Raw genomic sequence first — 23,497 nt, forward strand, 5'->3', positions numbered from 1 at the left:
CTCTCTCTCTGTCTCTCTGTCTCTCTGTAGGTTTGATGAGGGGAAAGGATTCTGGTGCCAGAGGATGGATGGAGGTCACACTCGTTGTCTGGGGAAGGGTAAAGGCAGGAAGTACCCAGATATGAGTCCTGAGGTACATCATGACCTCTGACTGACTGACAAACACTCACACATCCTGACTCTGTTAGTCTGTCTCTGTTTCACACACACACACACACACACACACACACACATTTTCTCTCATTGTCTCTCCCTCTCTCCCTTCCCTTCTCTCCTTCTCTTCCTCATTGTTTAAAACACAAACACTCTGTCTCTCTCTGCCTCTTACATGCACATATATGGTTAACTGACTGGGCGTTGTCATCCAGGTAGGTGAGACTGAGTGGGTGTGGTTAATCTGGTGGGTGTGGTTGACTGGGAAGGTGTGGTGTGATGTGATGGTCTTTCTGGCGTGCTGAAGTCATATAGATGAATCAGTGTGGACAAAGTTCCTCCCTGTTTGTGTCCCTACTCTGCCGCCCTGTTTATGGATGTGTGTGTGTGTGTGTGTGTGTGTGTGTGTGTGATCTCCAGGCACGGAGCTTCCTGTCGGAGTTTTATCGGGAGCAGAACATCCAGCTGCTGAGGTTGCTGAAGCGTTTGGGGCAGCCGTTGCCCGTCTGGCTGAGAGAAGAGCTACACAGTGCCAGCTGGAGCTGACGTCTAGAACCCACACCACAGCTAGAACCACGCAGGAGTCCAGAGAACGCGGAACAGCTGTGTGTGGAGACGAGGATGGGCGGCTGTCTGAGCGGCGGAAAACGTTGGATTATGTAGGAGGGAAGCGCCTGCGCTGTCCATCAGCGGAGGGTAGAGGTCACTCCCATGAGCAGAGAACGATTTCCACGGAGTGAAGCGTCATCAGTGTCGTGGGATTAGAACAAGATCATATGACCCATTTATTGATATGGGAGCTACCTGAACTGCATGACGGGAAATGGAGTCCCACAGGGTCTGCCTGTCAGTCCAGGTCCGGTGCGGGAATCGTCTACAGTGAGGGATACTGACACCCAGTGAATGGTCACACGCTAAGTTAAGTTTGACTCCTATTTTATATTTTATTTTTAGGCGCTGTCTCAAAGCAAACCTGCTGACTCGGGCATTGTCCAGTGCCTTGTATAAATCTCTTGGCCAGCTGTGGATTGCCGTCAAGGAGGAACACAATTCCTAGAATCTTCAGGGACAGCACAAAGAATGCCGTTTTCAAAACTGGTTTTGACATCAGAGTTCAGGAGGGTCCATTACTGCCTGTCTCTGACTGCACTGTTATTCACTTTAAAATGACCTTGTTTTTGTTTTTTTAATCCATAAACAAATATGTCAGTGAATTTTAGTGCATTTAAAGAAAATTGACTTGAAGCTAATGCATGCACCTCAATAACAACAGTGACCTTGTAAACGACCTTGGAATTCAAAGTGGTAACAGTTTTATTCATTGGGACTAAGTGTACGATTTTTAAAGACTCACTCTTGTCTTTGTGAGAAAAGGAGATTTGATTTGTGTCTGTGTGCTTTTTGAGTGATGTGTGAGTGTGAGTGTGTGTCTGTGTGCTGTTTGAGTGATGTGAGTGTGAGTGTGTCTGTGTGCTGTGTGAGTGTGAGTGTGTCTGTGTGCTGTTTGAGTGATGTGAGTGTGTCTGTGTGCTGTGTGAGTGTGACAGTGTGTCTGTGTGCTGTTTGAGTGATGTGAGTGTGTCTGTGTGCTGTTTGAGTGATGTGAGTGTGACAGTGTGTCTGTGTGCTGTTTGAGTGATGTGTGAGTGTGAGTGACAGTGTGTCTGTCAGCAGGGTTACGACTGCAGGCAGGGGCTGGAACAAACTGAGGCTTTGGCTTTGTTAGCCACAGAGGAGTCGTGCAAGTGTGTGTGTGTGTGTGCGTGTGTCTGTGTGTGTGTGCGTGTGGGCGTGTGTGTGTGTGGGCGTGTGTGTATGTGTGTGTGTGTGTATGTGTGTGTGTGTGTATGTATGTGTGTGTGTGTGTGTGTGTGTGTATGTGTGCGTGTGTGTGTGTGCGTGTGTGTGTGTATGTGTGTGTGTGTGTATGTATGTGTGTGTGTGAGTGTGTGTGTGTATGTGTGTGTGTGTGTGTGTGTATGTATGTGTGTGTGTGTGTGTGTGTATGTGTGTGTGTGTGTGTATGTATGTGTGTGTGTGCGTGTGTGCGTGCATTTGAAACAGCCGTCCCTCCGTCTGTGTGTCTGTGAAACCAAACTGTTGGTGAGTAAGTGTCTGTGAGAACGCATGAGTGTTAAAAACTGATATTCCGAACTGAAATAGTGTGTGTATTTATTGTGTCTGTTTACACACTCTGTAGTAGTGGCCAAGATGGGAATCACTAGAGTGTGATTTAACTGTTTAGACAAATGACCATTCAGGAAAAATAACAGTAAATGCTTAAAATGCCTTCACTCCAATTTGGTTGACTTTTCTTACACATTGTACGTATGTGAGTCAGGGGTTTTGAGGATGTATGTGTGCGTGTGTGTGTGTATTTGTGTGTGTGTGTGATGGTTTTTGAGGGAGCGTGTGTGTCGGCCATCGGCAAGGTCACGTCTTATCTCTTTTCCTGAATCTCTATTGTCCTGATGAGAGACTGAGAGTGTAGATTAATCAGCAGGAGAAACAAGGACATGCACTCTCTCACTACACAGAGGGACCTGCAGTAAAAACGGCTCTTCTCTAAAACTCCACACGCCGTACATAAAACCCCATCCACTGAAAGTCAAACAGAATCACTCGTGCTCATCTAAAGTACGACTTTAAATACACCTGCAGTAAGACACCGTTTACCTTAAGTAAGAAACTGTGTGTGTGTGTGTGCAGATGTAATGGCAGAGGTATTGTGGGGTAAAAATAGCTGGCTGTCATCAGGGTGAAGGTGTGGTGTGATTACTCTTCCTGTCTGCTAAAGAGCATTTTAAAGACAAAGTGCTATTCTAGATTCTGTTCCCACGGATCCCGCCCCAGGAACACTGGAGACTGTCTGAGAGAGAGAGAAGAGCTGGCCACAGGACCTGAGACAGTTTGAGTCTCTGTGTGTGTGTGTGTGTGTGTGTGTGTGTGTGTGTGTGTGTGTGTGTGTGTGTGTGTGTGTGTGTGTGTTCCGGGCTCAGGAGCACTCTCAGACCTGATGTTTTGGGACGTTCAATATTGAATACAAACCATCATGACACAAGGAGGCCGCATGTCATGTATTTGTGATTAAACGTCAAAAAGTGCTTTGGCATAAATCATAGGTATTGTTTCTGGATTGTTCTCCCTCTCCAGGTATTAAGGCAAGGGCTACACATCCAACTACAGCCATTCAAAGGCCTGTTTACACACATGCTTATGGGAACACATACTGAGGCCTCTCCCTCCCTCTGGATCCAGCTGTGCCCCACTGACATGCAGTGAGAGGGAGAGCACACTGTCTGGCCTCTTTACACAGCCGGTTTGGTAATGCTGGGATTTGAACTCACACTCCCAGCGTTGGCATGCGGAGCAGTTTACAGCCATACCACCTGAGCACCTTCAATCACATTTTCAACCACATTTTCACCGCTCGTTCAGGGGTCGGACGGTCACCGAGACTTAACCGTGTCCTCACACACAGCATAACACGGAGCGGTTTGTTTTGAAATGGTCTTTTTATTAAATACTTTTTTTTTTTTGTTTCCAAGATCAAGGTTCAATAAGAACAAAGCTATGATGAAGACATACTAACATTCAGACAAACACATAACTAGTCGTCTGCTCATGGTTTTTCTTTAAATGTATGTACGGTCATGCAAAAATCCAGCATCCATGATCAGACTTGGGACTACATACATAGGCCAACAGTGTAACCACTGAAATGCATTAGATTCAGTCAGAACGAGGGCAGAGGATGCCACCGTGTCCAGGAATTCTGGGTAATCTTTTTTTTCCCTTATCCCTTCCTACATTTTTTTCACTTTTTTTTTTTTTCTCCTGTGGTTTGTCACATTTTTAATGACCCAAATGGACAGGTGTTCATATCAGAGGTACAGCTATACCAGGTTATTTCCTATTTTTATGAAAGAAACACAGAGAGAGGAGAAAAGCTGACATGCATATTTGCCCTTCTGTCAAAACTGCATATTAGATTCATACATCTCACCAGGGCTTGGCCACAAGAGTCCAATTCATAATGTTGATCTTTGGAGCCAAACTAACTAATTATTCTCTCTCATGCTCTCTCTCTCTCTCTCTCGCTCTTTTTCATCCATTTTGACTGAAAGCTTGACTGGTTTATGAAGTAAAGAGAAGAACTTCTTGGATGGGTTTAACTTACAGGAGGGACAGTAATAGTTGCGTAGACCAGGCAAGGCAGTGATTCCACACAGCACAGAAAACAAACCTCACTCCCCCACAAAAAAAAAACCCAGATGAAAAGAAAGAAGGGGGGGGTGAATAAGAAGTGAGAGCTGACCACAGTATCAGAGTTTCTCCTCACACACGCACACACATACACACACACGTGGAGGTGCTGATATGTAACGGAACACTACACACACTGCAGGCTATGTGAACATGTTCACACTGATGGATCAACAGAGTGACTTTTCATTCTTCATCACAGAACACTACACCATTCCGCTGATATATATATTTTTCTTTAAGAACTTGTTACGGAGGTTGAATCAATTTCATTCCAGAACACATGTATAACGTCTCGTAAAGTGACTTGACTATGGCAGAGAACAGATTACACACACACTCCAGTTAACTGACATTCTTTCTTTCCTTTGTTGCGGTCTACCGAAACCATAAACCCAGCAGTGACCTCTCACCCACATCCTCATGTGAACAATGACCTTTACCCTAACATTTGTAATAGTCATGACTGTGCATTTGAATGACTGTACAGTGGGATCTCTATGTGAGGCTGCACTGACGTTACGCTGACACTGAGAGGACACTGACGAGGAGTGTACACACACACACACACACACAGATTCACAAAAACAGCACAGTTAGGACAGGGAAGCCACATGCTTTAACCGTGTTTTCAGTATGCATATATCATAAGAAATATGTGCACGTGTGTGTTGATCAGACAGGATTAAAATCTCTGTGCCAGTGCTTCGTACTCCAGTCAGGGTGGGTCACCCCCCCACACACACACACCTTTTATTTAGCTCTTGTGATTGGCTGAAATTTAAAAAAAAAAAGCAGATTGAATTTGGTCTGTGAGGATTAGAGATGTCCAGCTGCTCTCTCCATTCCACTTTCAGATTTACAGACTAGACCAAAACAATTACAGGCGTCTGCTATAGCTGTCCACCCCTCTTCCTCTCACACTCTGGAGTCTGGTTTGGTTATGGAGAGAACATCTGTGCTACATTCCTCATCCACACTGTTCTATACTGGCAGTCTCAATAGGGAGTGTGTCCGACAGGGATCCACCCAAACCTTTCCTAAGGTCTTTCCGTCTTTCCGATCCACTGCCGTGGCCTTTCCAAACAGCGCGGGGCCGGCGGGCTGGTGTCTAAAGTGGCCGTGTGTATGTTTGTGTGTGTTCTCTCGGTGGCTCTCATCAAATCAAAGGAGGATTATGGATTCGATTCTCTATAATTCTGAGTTTGTTTGTTTTGTTTGTTTTTTTGTTTTTTTTTACATCACTAAGCGTCCACTCTGTGCATCCTTGTTCTGTTCACACAGGCTTCCAACATATGAAGCGGAGCAGAATCTGGAGTGAAAAAATAGTTTTAGTTTGAGAATGTGTGTGTGTGTTTTTAGGTACATACACACACACACACACACACACACACACCAAACGAGGGTAAATGCTAACCCTTGATTCATCTTCTGAAGGTAAATCTCACTTTATCGTTTTTTTGTTTGTTTTTTTAAATATACCACTATATATAACTTTACATGTATATTTAGCTTAACTTAAAAAAAGAAAGGTTTAAAACAGTCTTAAAAATTCAACACAAAATACTTTGGGACACTGCATCATTCAAAGACATAGATGAGGAGTTCCACATGAACGCTAAAAGCCAGGGACTTCTGGTCCCACACTAAACTAACCCTAACAACCCACAAACAACTACGCAAAGACACGTTCTAACACCCCCACACAACACTCTGGTGCTTTTTTTCTCTCCTCCTTTTGATATGAAGAACTTTTCTGTGCTCCACTTTCGGATTAGTCCAAGTATTCCTTCAGTTGTCTTAACAAATTCGTATCCAAAAAAAAAAAAAAAAAATCTACAGGTGTACATGCTGAAGGCCTACGCTCACATCGCAGCAAAAAACTGTGTTTTTGTGAAACTGTGCCCCCTCCCAACCCATAGCTGCCCCCCCCCACCCCCTTCAGTAACATAAATTAGAATTACTTAAATGCTTTTTCAAAACTGATTGTAGATTCTGTTACGTTATGTCATTTTTTGTTTGTTTGTTTGTTTTTTTTTTTTGTTTTTTGTTTTTTACAATATACAGAATATTTAGAAATTCATAGACAGAACTTAGAGCAGAGTCTGGTTGTGTTTTATCAGGCAGAGAGATGGTTCCAGAAGAACAAGACAGCGCCCTCTTGTGGACGTCAGATGCATGCATCATCCGTGGGCGGGGCCACAGCCGCAGCCGGCTCCCATTGGTCAAAGGTTGGAGAGGTTGGTTGGTGATGTTGACAGCTGACTGGATGTTTGTGCCTAAACTTTTTTTTTTTTTTCCTCAGCGCTCTTGTCTAGCCGGCCCTTGTGTGGCCAATCCAGCCTCACAGAACATTACACTCCAACAGCTCCATCAGGTCCAGTCTGCCTCCGTCAGGCGTGGGGATCCAGACAAACTAAAAGACACACAGGAGGACAATCAGCCAGGCAGCTCTGTGTGGACACATACAGTAATATACAGTCTGTGTCTGTGTGTGTGTGTGTGTATGTGTATGTGAGTGTGTGTGTGTGTGTGTGTGTGTGTGTGTGCATGTGTGCGTGTACCTGTGTATGTGTGTGTATATGTGCGTGTGTGTGTCTCTGTGTCTGTGTGTGTGTGTATACGTGTACCTGTGTATGTGTGTGTGTATGTGCGTGTGTGTATGTGTGTGTATATGTGCGTGTGTGCACCTGTGTATGTGTGTGTATATGTGCGTGTGTGTGTGTGTCTGTGTGTGTGTGTGTGTCTCTGTGTCTGTGTGCATGCGTGTACCTGTGTATGTGTGTGTGTGTGTCTGTGTGTACCTGTGTGTGTGTGTGTGTCTGTGTGTACCCGTGTGCGTGTGTACCTGTGTATGTGTGTGTATATGTGCGTGCGTGTGTGTGTGTGTGTGCGTGTACCTGTGCATGTGTGTTTATATGTCCGCGCGCGTGTGTGTGTGTGTGTGTGTATGCGTGTACCTGTGTGTGTGTGTACCTGTGTATGCATGTACCTGTGTACCTGTGTGTGTGTGTACCTGTGTATGCGTGTACCTGTGTACCTGTGTGTGTGTGTACCTGTGTATGCGTGTACCTGTGTACCTGTGTGTGTGTGTACCTGTGTATGCGTGTACCTGTGTACCTGTGTGTGTGTGTACCTGTGTATGCGTGTACCTGTGTACCTGTGTGTGTGTGTACCTGTGTATGCGTGTACCTGTGTACCTGTGTGTGTGTGTACCTGTGTGTGCGTGTACCTGTGTACCTGTGTGTGTGTGTACCTGTGTATGCGTGTACCTGTGTGTGTGTGTACCTGTGTGTGTGTGTGTACCTGTGTATGCGTGTACCTGTGTGTGTGTGTACCTGTGTATGGATGTACCTGTGTATGCGTGTACCTGTGTATGTGTGTGTATATGTGCGTGCGTGTGTGTGTGTGTGTGTGTGTGTGTACCTGTGTATCTGTGTGTGTGTGTACCTGTGTATGCGTGTACCTGTGTGTGTGTGTACCTGTGTGTGTGTGTGTGTGTGTGTACCTGTGTATGCGTGTACCTGTGTATGTGTGTGTCTGCGTGTACCTGTGTACCTGTGTGTGTGTGTACCTGTGTATGTGTGTGTGTGTGTACCTGTGTATGTGTGTGTCTGCGTGTACCTGTGTACCTGTGTGTGTGTGTGTGTGTGTGTACCTGTGTATGCGTGTACCTGTGTATGTGTGTGTCTGCGTGTACCTGTGTACCTGTGTGTGTGTGTACCTGTGTATGTGTGTGTGTGTGTACCTGTGTATGTGTGTGTCTGCGTGTACCTGTGTGTGTGTGTACCTGTGTATGTGTGTGTGTGTGTACCTGTGTATGCGTGTACCTGTGTATGTGTGTGTCTGCGTGTACCTGTGTACCTGTGTGTGTGTGTACCTGTGTATGTGTGTGTGTGTGTACCTGTGTATGTGTGTGTCTGCGTGTACCTGTGTACCTGTGTGTGTGTGTACCTGTGTATGTGTGTGTGTGTGTACCTGTGTATGCGTGTACCTGTGCTGTATTCACTGTAGCGGTGCAGCAGGAGCTCCTGAGCAGTGGAAGTGGACGTTAAGCCACTTGGCATCTCTGCGATGCCACACGCGCGTCTCCTCAGACTGGCATGTCCGCGGGCGGCCCTGACTGTCCATAAACTGCGTCAGGCGGATATACGCAATGCAAGCTGCGTCCTCGCCGATCAGGTGAACGTGAGGGTTCAGAATGGTGGTGTGGACAGGTTTATTATTCTTACTCAGCACTAGAGAAGTCATAAAACACACACACACACACACTGTTACATCCCATAGGGGATTTTACTAGAGCACATGATAAATACAGTAACCATAACCATGACCACGGCTTGTAAGAATCTGACCCAATCTGATCTGATCCGTGCCATGTCTGTAAGACAACTGAACCACAGAATCTGTGTTTCTGAAATGAGCTTTTAAGTTTTCCATGTCTTCTTCTGAATAGTTGATGGTATTACTGTCTCTGGAGGAGACACTGAGGCTGACATTGTGTGACTCACAGTTTTCAAAGTAAAACTTATGAAAGTCCATCCCTTCCACCAGGTTCCCCAGGGCCTCAGGCTCAAAGGAGGTCAGGCCGGGGTCACAGATCCGCCTACAACAGACAGACAGACACACACAGTTAACACTCAAACACATCACCAGCACTCAGGCTAATTCTCACTTTTAATCTTTTCACCAGTTCTTCCATCTCAGAATGACACCACAGATCTGGCTGTGATGGGCTTCAGCATGCTAACATTAGCCTGGGCGCTGCCCACTGCTCCTAGTGCACATACAGGATGGAGAATGTGGTTGATTTGCTTTGGTTAAAAAAAAAAGGAATCATTGCTGATGAAGCAGACTGATTTGGAGATAAATGGAATTATTTTCTGTCATTTCTGTGAATTGTCATGTTTGCCTTATTGGTGTAGTTGTTCCACAACAATAGGTATTTGGAAAACATTAGTCTGTGGAGTTTTTTTTTTTGTCTTGTGCTTTTGGAGCGTATCCTGAGGTATAATGGAGAGGACATGGGGACAGTAAAGTACTTCTTCTTCTGCTAATACTCCTGCATATGCTAACCAGCTGTGTGTCTTTACACAGACAGCAGAGAGAGAACTCATTTACACAGGGATTCTAACGAAGGTCTGTAGTCAGTCGTTATCATCACGCGGTGCTTTGATCATTTCCACTGTAGAACATCTCCCACCCCGTGACACGCGAGAGGTCATCTAAGAGCGTCTACAGACCACACCGTGTGTTCAGATAATACAGTTAATGTGGCACAGCACTGTTCCTCTCAGGTGCACTGTTCCTCTCACGTGCACTGTTCCTCTCACGTGCACTGTTCCTCTCAGGTGCACTGTGAGGACTGAGGTTTGGTCTGTGTGGAGTCTGCACTATACCAAAAGGCACCATAATGTCAGTGTGTTTTCAGGTGTAAGCTGTTTACACTCACGTATAGGCTTCAAAGTCTCCGTTATTCATGGCTTCTATCAGCTGCTCTGTGATCTTGATTATCTCCTGTTTGCGAGCTGCTCCACACCAAAAAAAAAAGATAAAGAAAAAGAAAAAGAAAGAGGAAGAAAGAGCAGATTGAGGAACAGAGGGGAAAAAGAGAGAGAGAGAGAGAGAGAGGGGAGACATGTTACAGAGTGACTAAAAAGAGAAATGTATGATGAATATAATAAGCGTCTACCAAAGATCTTGCCGACAAATGCTAAACGCTCCTCTAATCTTAACTGTGTGTAATCTTAAACTCTTCACAAATAAGGACAAACCCAATTACTTTACAACCACAAAACATCTGAACAGACAGAGGGCAAATTTAACTGAGTGTAACTATACACCTCTGCACAAAGACACACGAAACACATCGACACAAACACAGATACAAAACAATACGCAAAACCTAATCCTAAAACACAAAAGGCCACTACACAAAGAGAGAAACGAAACCCATCTACACAAGCAACACACATCTGTACGCAAAAACATAGAGACAAGGCATGTCTACATGACACTGATAAACAAAATATTGCTACACAAACGCCAAACACCTCTATGTAAACACAGATACAGCAAACACCTCTACACAAAAACAGACCCCTACACAAAAATGCACCTCTATGCAGAAATACAGTCACTTCTGAAAAATTTCCATGACCTACTTTCAGTCCTTGTCAGAATTCATGCACTGTGTGTGCACGTGTGTGAGTGTGCGCGCATGCATGCGTGTACATGCGCCTGTGCGCACGTGTGTGTGTGTGTGTGTGAATAAGCAGTGCGTGTAGAATTCAGGTATTTGTCCTCACACGCATGTGTTGTGTTTGTGTGTTCAGATGTTTACAGTGTAAAACATGCATGTGTTGTGTTTTGTGTGTTCAGATGTTTACAGTATAAAACACGCATGTGTTGTGTTTGTGTGTTCAGATGTTTACAGTGTAAACCATGCATGTGTTGTGTTTTGTGTGTTCAGATGTTTACAGTGTAAAACATGCATGTGTTGTGTTTTGTGTGTTCAGATGTTTACAGTGTAACACACACATGTGTTGTGTTTGTGTTTTGTGTGTTCAGATGTTTACAGTGTAACACACATGTGTTGTGTTTGTGTTTTGTGTGTTCAGATGTTTACAGTGTAACACACACATGTGTTGTGTTTGTGTTTTGTGTGTTCAGATGTTTACAGTGTAACACACACAAATGTGTTGTGTTTGTGTTTTGTGTGTTCAGATGTTTACAGTGTGAAACTGGACCACGTAGGGAGGGATGCTGATGAGACTCCTTGGTCATAAGAGTAGCATGCTTACAGTAGACAGTGTGAGTGTGTGCATGTCTCTGTGTGCGCAGGGTGGGTTTACTGTAGACAGGTCTGTACATGTGTGTGTGTGTGTGTGTGTGTGTACGGGGCAGATCTGTGTGTGTGTGTGTGTGTGTGTACAGGGCAGGTCTGTGTGTGTGTGCATGTGTACGGGCAGGTCTGTGTTTGTGTGTATGGGGCAGGACTGTGTGTGTGTGCGTGTGTACGGGCAGGTCTGTGTGTGTGTGTGCGTAGCAGGTCTGTGTATGTGTGTGTGGGTAGTAGGTCTGTGTATGTGTGTGTGCGTAGTAGCTCTGTGTATGTGTGTGTGTGTGTGTGTGCATAGCAGGTCTGTGTGTGTGTGCATGTGTACGGGCAGGTCTGTGTATGTGTGTGTGCGTAGCAGGTCTGTGTATGTGTGTGTGCGTAGCAGGTCTGTGTATGTGTGTGTGTACGGGGCAGGTCTGTGTGGGTGTGTGTGTGTGTGTGTACAGGGCAGGTCTGTGTGTGTGTGTGTGTGTGTGTACGGGGCAGGTCTGTGTGTGTGTGTGTGTGTGTACAGGGCAGGTCTGTGTGTGTGTGTGTGTGTACGGGGCAGGTCTGTGTGTGTGTGTGTGTGTGTACGGGCAGGTCTGTGTGTGTGTGTGTGTGTGTGTACGGGCAGGTCTGTGTGTGTGTGTGTGTACAGGGCAGGTCTCTGTGTGTGTGTGTGTGTGTGTGTGTGTGTGTACAGGGCAGGTCTGTGTGTGTGTGTGTGTGTGTGTGTACGGGGCAGGTCTGTGCATGTGTGTGTGTGTGTGTGTGTGTGTACGGGGCAGGTCTGTGTGTGTGTGTGTGTGTGTGTGTGTGTACGGGGCAGGTCTGTGTGTGTGTGTGTCTGTGTACGGGGCAGGTCTGTGTGTGTGTGTGTGTGTGTGTGTACGGGGCAGGTCTGTGTGTGTGTGGAGACATACACACACTTACACTGGCCTGAGACTCCGCCTGCTGTGCCCACACTGCTGCCCCCCTGGCGTGCAGCACGGGCTGCAGACTGAGCGCGCTCCAACTCTGGACACGAGGTGTGTCCTGAGCTGTTCCATGCCAAGCGCTTAACGTCATGCACTGGAGCAGCTGCAACACACACACACACACACACACAATGCATACACAATACATATCACACACACACACACACACACACACACAATGCATACACAATACATATCACACACACACACACACACACACACACAATGCATACACAATACATATCACACACACACACACACACACAATGGTATACAATGCATATGACACAAACATGCACACGCATGCACGCACGCGCACACGCACCGCACACGCACACACAGAATGCATGCACACATAAACTCTGCAGCCTGGAGACAGACAGTGTACCATGCAACTGAACAAGAGACGCGTCCAAGCTTACACTGTGCATTTAATGCTCCTTAAAACCACTCTGAGAGAGTGTGTGTGGTGTTTCTAAAGCTCCCATGGAGAGTTTTTTTCTTTTTCTTTTTTTTGGCCTTGCTGAGCTGCTTTGGATGTCAAGAGCTCGGGGAAAGTTTCTGTGATGTCATGAGCTTAGGGAAAGTTTCTGTGATGTCATAAGCTTAGGGAAAGTTTCTGTGATGTCATGAGCTTAGGGAAAGTTTCTGTGATGTCATGATGTGCTGGGAATCAGAGCCTGCTTCTCTGCATGGACGGCCGGAGTGCCAGGCCAGCACGGCGCATTTAATACACAATGTCACATGGCCAGACAGCTGACAGGAGCATAAGGTCATATGGAAAAACAAGAACGGCAAAGGGAGAAGACAGGAGCTACTGTAGGAGAGGAGCAGAGGAAAACCACTGAGCAAACAGAGCTTAAGCCAGCTGGCAGTCGCTCAACTGGCATAATGAGGACTGGACTGCCACTAGGGGGCAGCAGAGTGAAAAGACAGACACACACACTCACACGCACACATGCACGCACGCACACACGCACGCACGCACACACGCACGCACGCACGCACGCACGCACGCACACACACACACAGGGGGTGGAGGAGGGAGGCGTGTAGGATGGAGGCGCAGGGTCGTGACAGCGATGGAACAACACTCTCTGTTGAAGCTTATCCTCCTCCAAGAACAAATGTGCTGTCTGCTCAGAGTCAGTCTGCCTTTTACTGAAGGCTCTGAGATGGCGGAAGGAGAGGACAGTCAAAACCTCAGCATGGGGAAAAGTTAAGAGGAGCGTTCGTTCTCTTGTCCAACGGAATGAAAGTCTCAGTGTTCAGTTCATCTTACATGTGTGTTAATCTGCTCTCTGCTGATCTGCACTGCATTACCAACATGCAGACAAGTAAGCCTCTTTTCTCTGGGCGACAGAGTGTGTGTGTGTGTGTGTGTGTGCGTGTGAGCGTATGTGTGTGGTGTGCGTGCGCGTGGGCGGCTGGATACTTCAGTGAATTAAATTTTAACTCATCAAATGAACTGTCTGGCTTTTTCTTTCCATTGCCTGACGTTACAAAGAGAGAGCAGGATTCAGTTCAGTGTGAACAGATGAACATGCACGACAGCAGAACAGAAGCTTAAGGCCCTGCTCAGTGTCCTGTCTCCTTTACTGTTACTGAGAGATGCCCGCATATGGACAAACTGAGTCATTTTCACTGACGGAGAGAGAACTGAATCTGGACAAAGTGACTGAACATTAATGTTGAGTCACTGAACACTGTCCTTAGAGAACATGGCAGAGTGAACTCTGGAGGGAAAAGTGCACTACTGGAGAGCCCAGCGTCCGAGGGGGCAAAGATAAACAGTGCATAGAGTTTGGGGAGAGAGGAGAGGCCCTGTCTTTGTCTCTGTAAAGACTGACGGTCCCTTTGGTAAGATCCTCACGGCTTTAATTTACACACAGGAGGAAGAGAAGAGAGAAGAGAAGAGAAGAAACAGGAAGTGTAGGGTAGAGGTCTACCCTTATCTACAGTCAGACAGACCAGAGACACAGGTGAGCAGCATGACACTGTGAATGGTAGAGCAGTCCTTAGAGAGAGAGCACACGCTCTCTGCAGAGGGAAAATAGACAGCAGGGATGGGAAGGGGGGGGGGGGGGGGGGGGGGGGGCGGGTCACAGTGTTGGATGGAGTGGGGGGGGGGGGGTAGCCTCTATTTGGCCATGTGGTAGGGGGAGAACACTGTGATTTAGGAGTGTTAGGATGGACTTGAGAGAGGGGGGGGGTGGGATGAAGGGTTAATGACTTACTGGTTGGGGGGTCTTGAGGCGACCCAATCAGAGGGGGCGGCTCGTCCGCGGCACTGCCCTGATTCAGCCCCGCCCTGTCTCCACTCAGACCGTCAACACTCTCTGCTGGACCGACACCAGAATGAACACACACACACACAGCTCTCACAAGAACAGCAAAAAAAAAACCCCACACACCCCTTCAAAACAGAGCCAAGACGAGAGGGGAGAGGTGCAGAATGTCGGTCTGAAGAGTTTCTTCTGCATCGGCCGTTTGCTGCGGCTGGACCACACAGCTGCCGTCTCCACGGCAACCGATTTATCCCCCAACGTCGGCTTCAGCATCAGAACCAGCAACAACGAGCCCAAATAAAAGCAGCAAAGGACTGAGAGGCAACAGCAGGAGGGGAATCGGTTTGAATCGAACGCTAAAATAACCTTGTCACAACACGTGGTCCTCATAACTGTGTACATGCGTGTAAGAGGCATGTTGTGCACACGCGTGTGAGAGAGCACATCGGTGAATGGGTTTAGTGTTACTGCGCAGTCCTGTTGGCTTTGAACCTCTAAATCCTTTGTTTCTCTGTCCTTTGTGGGCCCTGACTGGCTCTGGTGAGGACCAGACGGACTCAGATGAAAGACAGGACAGTTTGGGATGGTCAGGTGGTTGTGGTGACTGATGGGTTAGAGACATGAATAAGGTGTCTGAGCTGAGTCTGGTCAGAGGAGACTACAAGGGCCTGATGAGAACATTACCCTAGCTCTTTAAGAACCTTCCAGAGCTCCGACATTCTACACACACACATACTGTCTGTTCATGTCAGACTCATGACACTTACATATGCTGCAGCATAACACACACACACACACACACACACACACACACACACACAAACATTCTCTCTCTTTCAGCGTCAGTTGTACAGATACCAGCTATAGAGGTGCAAAATTGTGTTGAATGAGGACTGCTGTTTGTCTGAATGTTTGGCGGTGTATTTATGTGTGAATTTCGGCAGGACCACAGTTTATAGTGTTTCCATTCTCGCTAACCACAGTCCACTTGAAAAAGTCCTTTTTTTCACACAATACAACAATACGACCTGACTTAAAGAATAAGAGCAATCGGAGCAGATGTCTATGTGAACAGACCCATCAAAGTCTCTACCAGCAGAACCTCTACACCCAAAAATGATCTTTATTCAACACCGTGGCTAACAATCCAGGTAATAACATATCAGGATCACAGCATATTATAAACACAACCCCGTTCATCTGAACCGTGCACTTCATCACTGTTCTCTGTCTATTTGTTGTTACTGCTATACCTGTCACTGCCATAACACCTGTCACTGCCATAACACCTGTCACTGCCATAACACCTATCAGTGCCATAACGCTTATCACTGACGTAACACCTGTCAGTGCCATAACACCTGTCACTGCCGTAACGCCTGTCACTGACGTAACACCTGTCAGTGCCATAACGCTTATCACTGACGTAACACCTGTCAGTGCCGTAACGCCTGTCAGTGCCGTAACGCCTGTCAGTGCCGTAACGCCTGTCACTGCCGTAACGCCTGTCACTGACGTAACGCCTGTCACTGACGTAACGCCTGTCACTGACGTAACGCCTGTCACTGACTTAAGGCCAAAATGCTGATGGCTGACTCTGCCGTAATGAGGGAAGAGGAGAGAGGGACTGTGTGTACCTTTCCTACCTTTCATATCCTCCTCCTCATTAGCAGCACAGCTTTCTGTAGAGCCCTGGAGGGAAGGAGAGAGAGAGAGAGAGAGAGAGAGAGAGAGAGAGAGAGAGAGAGAGAGAGAGAGAGAGAACATACAAACGCACAAACACAAAAAGGAATTAAATTTGAGTGATCACGATATAAACAAATAGACATATACTCCCAGAGTGGAGGGAATCATTTTGCCATATGAAAACAAATTTGTTTTGTTTTGTGCTCCAATCCTGTCACTTCTTCCCTCCACCTCTCCCCCACTCTCGCCCTTTCTCCCTCCCTCTCTCTCTCTCTCTCTCTCTCTCTCTCCCTCTCTGTCTTTCTCTCTCTCTCTCCCTGCCTTTCTCTCTCTCTCTCCCCCTTTCTCTCTCCCTCTTGTCTCCTGTAAATCACAGGTACTCACCTTGGTGCCATCAGGTGGGTTGTGCACAACTGTAGTCTGAGATTCCTACAGAGTGAAACACAACGCAAGAGTTAGGATGAAAAACCTGCACTCACACACACACACACACACACACACACACACACACAGGCAATGTGCATGTTTATGTTTGCAGACACGCACATTCTAGCAGGCCTGCCCGCAAACACACACACACACACACACACACACATACGCACACAAACTTGTGAGTACATCCACATACTAAAACTATACATGTGAGTGCACATACAAACACATACACTCCTACATACAAAGGGCATTATGGTTGTTTGTAGGGTATTTGTGACAGACACAATGGGTAGAGTTATTATGAAAAACCTGTGCCCACACACACCACGCACTCACACACACGTGCACACTCACACACACATGTACTCACACACACGCACTCACAAACACGCACACACACACACACTCACTCACTCACTCACTCACACACGTATCTATTTAAAACAATGCCACAGTGGCACCAAAAGATTTAGTGTCCAAACGTGGTTAAAAAGCCCTCACAGAAAAACGCAGCAGACAGAACAGTGGGAGTTCAGTTAAAGGCCAAACTGACTTTTGGTTGAGGCTGAACTTCCCTTCTGAGTGACTTGAGGAAACTTTTTGCTGAGTACTAATTTAGAGAAGGGTACTATATTCAGACCTATTTCATAGACAATTAATAAGGAGCCAATCAGAGACCTCGATTGTCAGATCCTACCAACACAGTACTAACTCTTCAGAACACTGAGTCCCTCCATTATTAAGAGTTCTCATTATTTTTATATGACTTCAAATCCAACCCATTCTGCTGTCAAATTTCTGTCTCATATCTTGTCTGATACAAACTCTACAGTGGGTTGAGAATCGAGTTAGCTGTTGCTTTTCATTTTTCAAAGGAAGAACCAAGTCTTTTTTTCTCTCCTCTTTCCTCTTAGCATTTCTTTGAGTGGAGGTTTTTCTGTGTGGATAGGTCTCTGTCGGTTCTGGAGTGGCCTTCAGGCAGTCAGAGAGAGAGGGCGAAGGTTAAATGTGAACGTAATGGCCGCGTTTGATGTTTCAGCGAACGCTTTTCTTGGCCAGACTGACAGCTTTTGCCGAGGAACACAGAACCTTTTTTCCTCTAAAAACCTCTGATTTGTTTTTCTGAGCCTCTGGGGAAAACATGCACACACACACACACACACACATGCACGCACACACACATACAGACAGACAGACGCACACACACACACAGTGCTCTTCCAAGACGGAGACTGCATCTTTGTGGCATCTGGATCAGTGTTGACTCCGTGTCATCTGTCCCCTACATTAAGTGGGTTTAATAAGACAGACGTCAGGTCCGGTTTGGTGCAGCTTGGTTCACTGACTGAACTCTGTCACGTGACAGTGTTTCTATTCTTGTTTTAGTCCACTGATTTTGCAGGACAAACATCACCAACACTGGCCTGATCAGCATGACTGACTGTGTGTGTCTGTGTGTGTGTGTGCACGTGCACGTGTGTTTGTGTGTATAAGTGTGTGTGTGTGCACTCGTGCGTGTGTGTGTGTTTGTGTATGTGCGTGCGCGTGTGTGCACGAGTGTGTATGTGTGCGCGCGCGTGTGCATGTGTGTGTGTGTATGCCCGCATGTGTGTAAAAGACTCTAATCAGATAATGGCACCACACGCCACATCAGGAATTTCCAGCTGTAATTAATGTCACAAAAAGCTGATAAGTGTTTTTTTTGTGTATGTCTGTGTGTGTGTGCATGTGAATGAGTGAATGAGTGAGTGAGTGAGAGAGAGAGAGAGAGAGAGGAGTCATCAATGTCATCAAAAACAGAAAACATCCATTAGAGACACGTCATGTGAGACAGAGGGGTCCACCACAAACCAGAGAGAGATGAACAGGTGCCTACAGTACACACACTATCCGCACAGCACAGGAGAGTGGAGGAGAGATGAGGAGAGATGAGGAGAACAGAGGGGAGAAGAAAGGAAGATCTATGGTTCTCAAGCTGATGAGCGCCTCCTGAAACAGCCAATGTGCCCTCTTTACGTTTCACAGCGTTTACACTGCCTGTGAGGGCAACAGAACAGCAGGTGGCAGTGTGCAACATTTATCAATAACAGCTTATACAGTCTGCCGGCCCCATAGAAGAGGACCTCTTCACTGAAATGTAGGAGTAATGGAGAGGGTGATGAGATAAACCTGACAGCTGTCACTCTAAGCTCACGTCCATCTGACCAATCACTGTTAGACATCACTCTGCAGTGTGTGTGCTCGAGCATAAGAAACATGCTCCGCCACACCTGTGTCCACTAGTATGGAGTTTTGGCTGCGCTCACGCTGGCGAGAGAACCATTAATCAGTCCTGACAGGTGGTATGAGGAGCTGGTGAGGAAGAGGAGTCAGGGACAGAGATAATACCATAGGAGCTGATGTGGCCGCGTTGTTCTCTTTCATAGCACTCACTACTGCATTCACTACACTGTTCTTAGTGTTGTTTGTCTGGGGCTGCAGCAAACAGGAGAGAAGAAAACAACTTCCTTATCAGTGACTGACACTCAGGCCAACCAATCAGCTAAGGGAAAAAAAAGCTACAGTCCAATCCAAACTCAAAGTTTTGTAGATAGCGTAAATGTTTACACTGACAAAAAAATAAAGAAAGAAAAAAAATAGCCCCCTCCCGCACACAGACTCACACACACACACACACACACACACACACACACACACACACACACACACACACACACAAAATTCTCCATTCAGATTTCAGGGCATTCTTAACACAATACAAGAACGCAGTAAAACCTTGTAGGACATTCACCGAAGTTTTAAAATCTCTGATTAAAATCTACCAGTGTCCTGGAGCTTGAGTTAACAGAGCCTGTTACTGAGTCCAAAACAAAGGCTGTTATTGGCATGAGAGAAGAGAGGAGGATAAAAAGCAGGAAACTCTCTGATAGAGGAGTTAACAGTGGCTCTGGTACAAGAGCAGTTAGGAGTTGCTCAGGTACAAGAAGTGTGAGTATTAGAAACGGGACAGAGCCAGGGATGGATGTGTTAAGTTCTCACCTTAACGCCGTCAGCCTTTTTGTTCAGTAAGCTTTTGCACGCTGTAACAGAAAAAGACATCAGATCAGAAAGCTGCACTCACACTGCACATGCCAAAACAAACAAACCAACAAACAAACAAACAAATTCACCTATTCACCTACAGTCAGTCCATTTCACTGTGAATGAATTTGGTATGTTTATCCAATCAAAAAAAAAATCACAGACCAATTTGATGAATTAAACATGTTTCCACGCGGACGTGTGACACACCAGTTAGTGTGGACACACTTTGGAGAGTGGGCCAGTGTGTGTGTGTATGCGTTCCTTCATCCTGATGAATTTGTAAGATTAGCGATCTAAGATGGAACAGCGCGGCGGGCTTTATCCTTTTGTTAATGTATAAATGCACAGTTATTACGCACATGTAACATAAATGGAACCAACATTACTAAAAAACAAAGTGCGTTAAACATTGAACAAAACACGTTACTGGAACGGACAAACACAGAACACTCACTGACAGACCTGCTCCACATTAATGACAAACAACGAGACAATGTCTTACAAACCAAAAAACCAAACAGACAAATCAATACTCAGAAACTCATCAGCGATGCACTCAGAGAGAGAAGTATGGTTTTAAATCTGCTCATCTCCGGCATGTGAATGAACTGCCCCCCCCCCCCCCCCCCCCGATGGTAGAGAAAGGGAATTGCACTATTCTCCATCTGAAGCTTCAGGTATAACGAAAGAAAATGACAGCTAATGCATAGAATTGATTTCCTTTAAATGCAACGGTAATTTCCCCCGAGGTCTGGTTTTAAAGATCTGGAGTTGGAGAAGAGAAGGAAGCTCAGATGGGCTCACATGGAGCACCGCACGGCAGCCAAGGCCCGCTCCAGTAACAGCATGCACGCACGCGCACGCAAACACACACACAGACCCCAAACACACACACACACACAGATACACACACACACACACACACACACACAGACCCCAAACACACACACACATACACACACGCGCACACACACACACACACACACACAGACCCCAAACACACACACACACACACAGACCCCCCCCCCACACACACACAGATACACACACACACACACACAGACCCCAAACACACACACACAGATACACACACGCACACGCACACACACACACACACAGACCCCAAACACACACACACACACACACACAGATACACACACGCACACGCACACACACACACACACACAACCAGACCCCAAACACGCACGCACGCACGCACACACACACACACACACACACACATACGCATGCTCACATGCGTTTGGATTCATCAATTCCCAACGGCCAATCAGCTTCTTACCTTCCGTTTGACCAGAGAGAAGGAAGGAGGGATGTGAGCCAAGAAAGGCGAGAAAAAAAAAAAGGAAAATCAATAGAGTTGCGGAGGGAGGATGGCGTGACTGGGAGAACTGGGTCCATTCATTCACAGGCTTACTACTGCTGCTGGCCCATGCGACACTCAGAATGACACAACAGTGTGTGTGTGTGTGTGTGTGTGTGTGTTTTACCAGCCAGCCATTCAGTACAAACACCACTCAGTCACCATAACACTGAATATCAATTCTCCACACTCTCTCACGCAGGTCATCTCTGTGTCTGAGCCCTGAAAAACCTACCCCTCTTGTCTCAGACAGTCCATGCGCAACTGGACAGATGACAAGCCAAACCAGTCCAAACCAATCCCGAGCCGTCACCTGCCCAGTTGTTACGGCTTTGGGGCCACAGTGAGAGGAGTGAGAGATTTGACTTTTAAACACTAAACACCTCCTGGCTCTTTCGCTCTGTGTCTGCTCAGCGCCACTGATCTTGGTCGACAGGCGAGAGTGGCAGACATTACGTGCCACTTACAATGTGGCCAAGGCTGGTACACGCACTGTATTTCTCAGGTCATGAGTACTGATCACGGATCAGTTTACGTCTCTCATAAACCTGACAAATGCAGCTATGCTGATCAAGGTGTGCTGATCCTGAACCAGCACCCTGCGATCCCGGACGGGTACAAAGCAAGGGAGGGTTTTTGCTCTCACCCATTCAGACACTTTGGGAAGAGCATTAAGAAATGACTGCGGCTGAGAAAATGATGTCTAAGAGGATTCGGCTGCGATTACGTATCGCTGGGACAGAGTAACCCACAAACAAATCAATGAGGCGTCTACTCCAGCCACTAACGGATCCTGGTCTGATCGACATGGGTAGCCATTCAGTGTGATGATGATGATGATGATGATGTGACTCAATGCAAAGCCAACAGGGTGAAACGGGCAGGGAATGATGAAGCTCAGCGCCGTGTTCATCGGCCAAACATCTGCACGAGGGTTTGGCGGGAGGCCGGGGGGTTAATGAGATGGGGTCATTCATTATTGACACTTACTGGATGGCGATTGGTCGAGGGTTTGACAAGAACATTCACTGTACAGTCGTGTGACTCACCATTATAAAGACAGCGTTACTTCATATCTAAAGCATGACACAGCTCAAACCTGACAGTAGGATTCACTGAGTTGTGACGTTAGAGGAAAGAATAGAGGAAAGAAAGACCTGAAACATGGTCATTTAACATCAGTTAAAAAGTGTACGAGTTTCGCCTCTAACAAACACGGAACCAGCCTATGACTGTCACTCCAAAAACTACTGCCTCTTAAACTCAACAAGCTTTATTCTACAACACGTAAACATAAAAAACAAACAAACACAAACAAACAACAAAACAGTGCACATCAAAACAAACAAGGAAATCTTCACACTCGGCCACGCTTTAGTAAACCTGTGCTATTGTAACCATGGTCACTATACGTACGGTGTGAGGTACGAGAGCCTTCTCCTGATTTTTACTGTGTGACACAGCTGCCTGTAGCAGGAGCAGTGAACCTGTCTCTCTCTCTCTCTCTCTGTGTGTACACGTCACTTCATCCTCAGAGACGCATGCTTAGAGGAACCAGGGCTTCTTGTGTTTACTGATTAAATACACACACTTTCCGCGAGTGGCCCCTGGACGTGACAGCCTCTGCTAAATGAACACGACCATACTGTAAATGTGAAAGCCTTAAAGACAGACTGCCATGAAGCCCGATGCAAGTCCAGAACACAGAAACCCCCAGATGTTTCTCTCTCCGTCCTTTGGCCCGGTCCTGGAGGGGTTTTCAGTTACTAACACTGTGCAGTCCTTGCATGTTAGCCTAGCGCACTGCGGTCACACCTCCTGCAGCTTCCCCTCTCAGCGCGTGGGCTAACCCACAGCCTTCACACGCACGGGTGTGAAGATAACAACATTGGCAGAATATACCGGTAAACAAACGAAACTTAGACTCAATTATGGTCCTACAAAACCTCTAAGAGGATGAACTCCTGGGCTATAAGGCAGGCTACCTGAGGGCTCAGACTTTGTTTAGAGCCGTTTATAGACTGAATAAAGTCACACTTAACATTATGACATAGCCTTATCTCATATCTCATTTAATCTAATGATTCTGCCAACACAAAAACCTCATTAGAACTTGCCTCTGTATTGTAATGACTGTGAATCGTATAGGATTACTGAACCTATGATAGGACTATAATGGGCTGTATTAGGAGATTTAAACCTTACTCTGTCACATCTGAAGCCAGAACCAATAGAATTTTCCCTCCCTGTCAGGTGTTGTACACCTCTGATGATCTAAGCGTCTAAGTTTGGTAGGCTCCGCCCCTCAGGGCTGAGCTGATTGGTCAACAGCCTCGTCTGTCTGCCCCCCAGGGGACCTCTGTCCACCGCAGACCACCTGGTGTACACTGTAACTCCACCCCCA

The 23,497-nt window shown here is 46.5% G+C and overlaps 2 protein-coding genes across 3 annotated transcripts in view; one reads left to right on the top strand and one right to left on the bottom strand.

The window, feature by feature from the left end:
- Positions 1-699, top strand: part of ndst2b (N-deacetylase/N-sulfotransferase (heparan glucosaminyl) 2b) — a 12,683-nt gene extending 11,984 nt beyond the window's left edge. Inside the window, exons 12-13 of the mRNA XM_030774403.1 lie at positions 31-133; positions 574-699. Of these exons, the coding sequence (XP_030630263.1) occupies positions 31-133; positions 574-699 (229 nt within the window). The remainder of the gene's footprint in view (positions 1-30; positions 134-573) is intronic.
- Positions 700-6,357: 5,658 nt separating this feature from the next.
- The window catches only part of camk2g1 (calcium/calmodulin-dependent protein kinase (CaM kinase) II gamma 1), a 55,093-nt gene continuing 37,953 nt past the window's right edge, over positions 6,358-23,497 (bottom strand). The window contains exons 14-23 of one of the 2 annotated variants that reach the window (XM_030775184.1): positions 19,668-19,708; positions 19,017-19,103; positions 16,578-16,622; positions 16,145-16,199; positions 14,457-14,561; positions 12,176-12,322; positions 9,872-9,947; positions 8,931-9,025; positions 8,414-8,657; positions 6,358-6,835 (exon numbers count right to left, since the gene is read on the bottom strand). In XM_030775184.1, coding sequence (XP_030631044.1) covers positions 8,425-8,657; positions 8,931-9,025; positions 9,872-9,947; positions 12,176-12,322; positions 14,457-14,561; positions 16,145-16,199; positions 16,578-16,622; positions 19,017-19,103; positions 19,668-19,708 — 884 coding nt within the window. In that variant the 3' untranslated portion in view covers positions 6,358-6,835; positions 8,414-8,424. The remainder of the gene's footprint in view (positions 6,836-8,413; positions 8,658-8,930; positions 9,026-9,871; positions 9,948-12,175; positions 12,323-14,456; positions 14,562-16,144; positions 16,200-16,577; positions 16,623-19,016; positions 19,104-19,667; positions 19,709-23,497) is intronic. The other variant, XM_030775183.1, reaches the window with a different exon arrangement.

This window comes from Chanos chanos, chromosome 5 (genome assembly GCF_902362185.1).
Source record: "Chanos chanos chromosome 5, fChaCha1.1, whole genome shotgun sequence".
In the NCBI taxonomy this organism is placed as follows: Eukaryota; Metazoa; Chordata; class Actinopteri; order Gonorynchiformes; family Chanidae; genus Chanos; species Chanos chanos.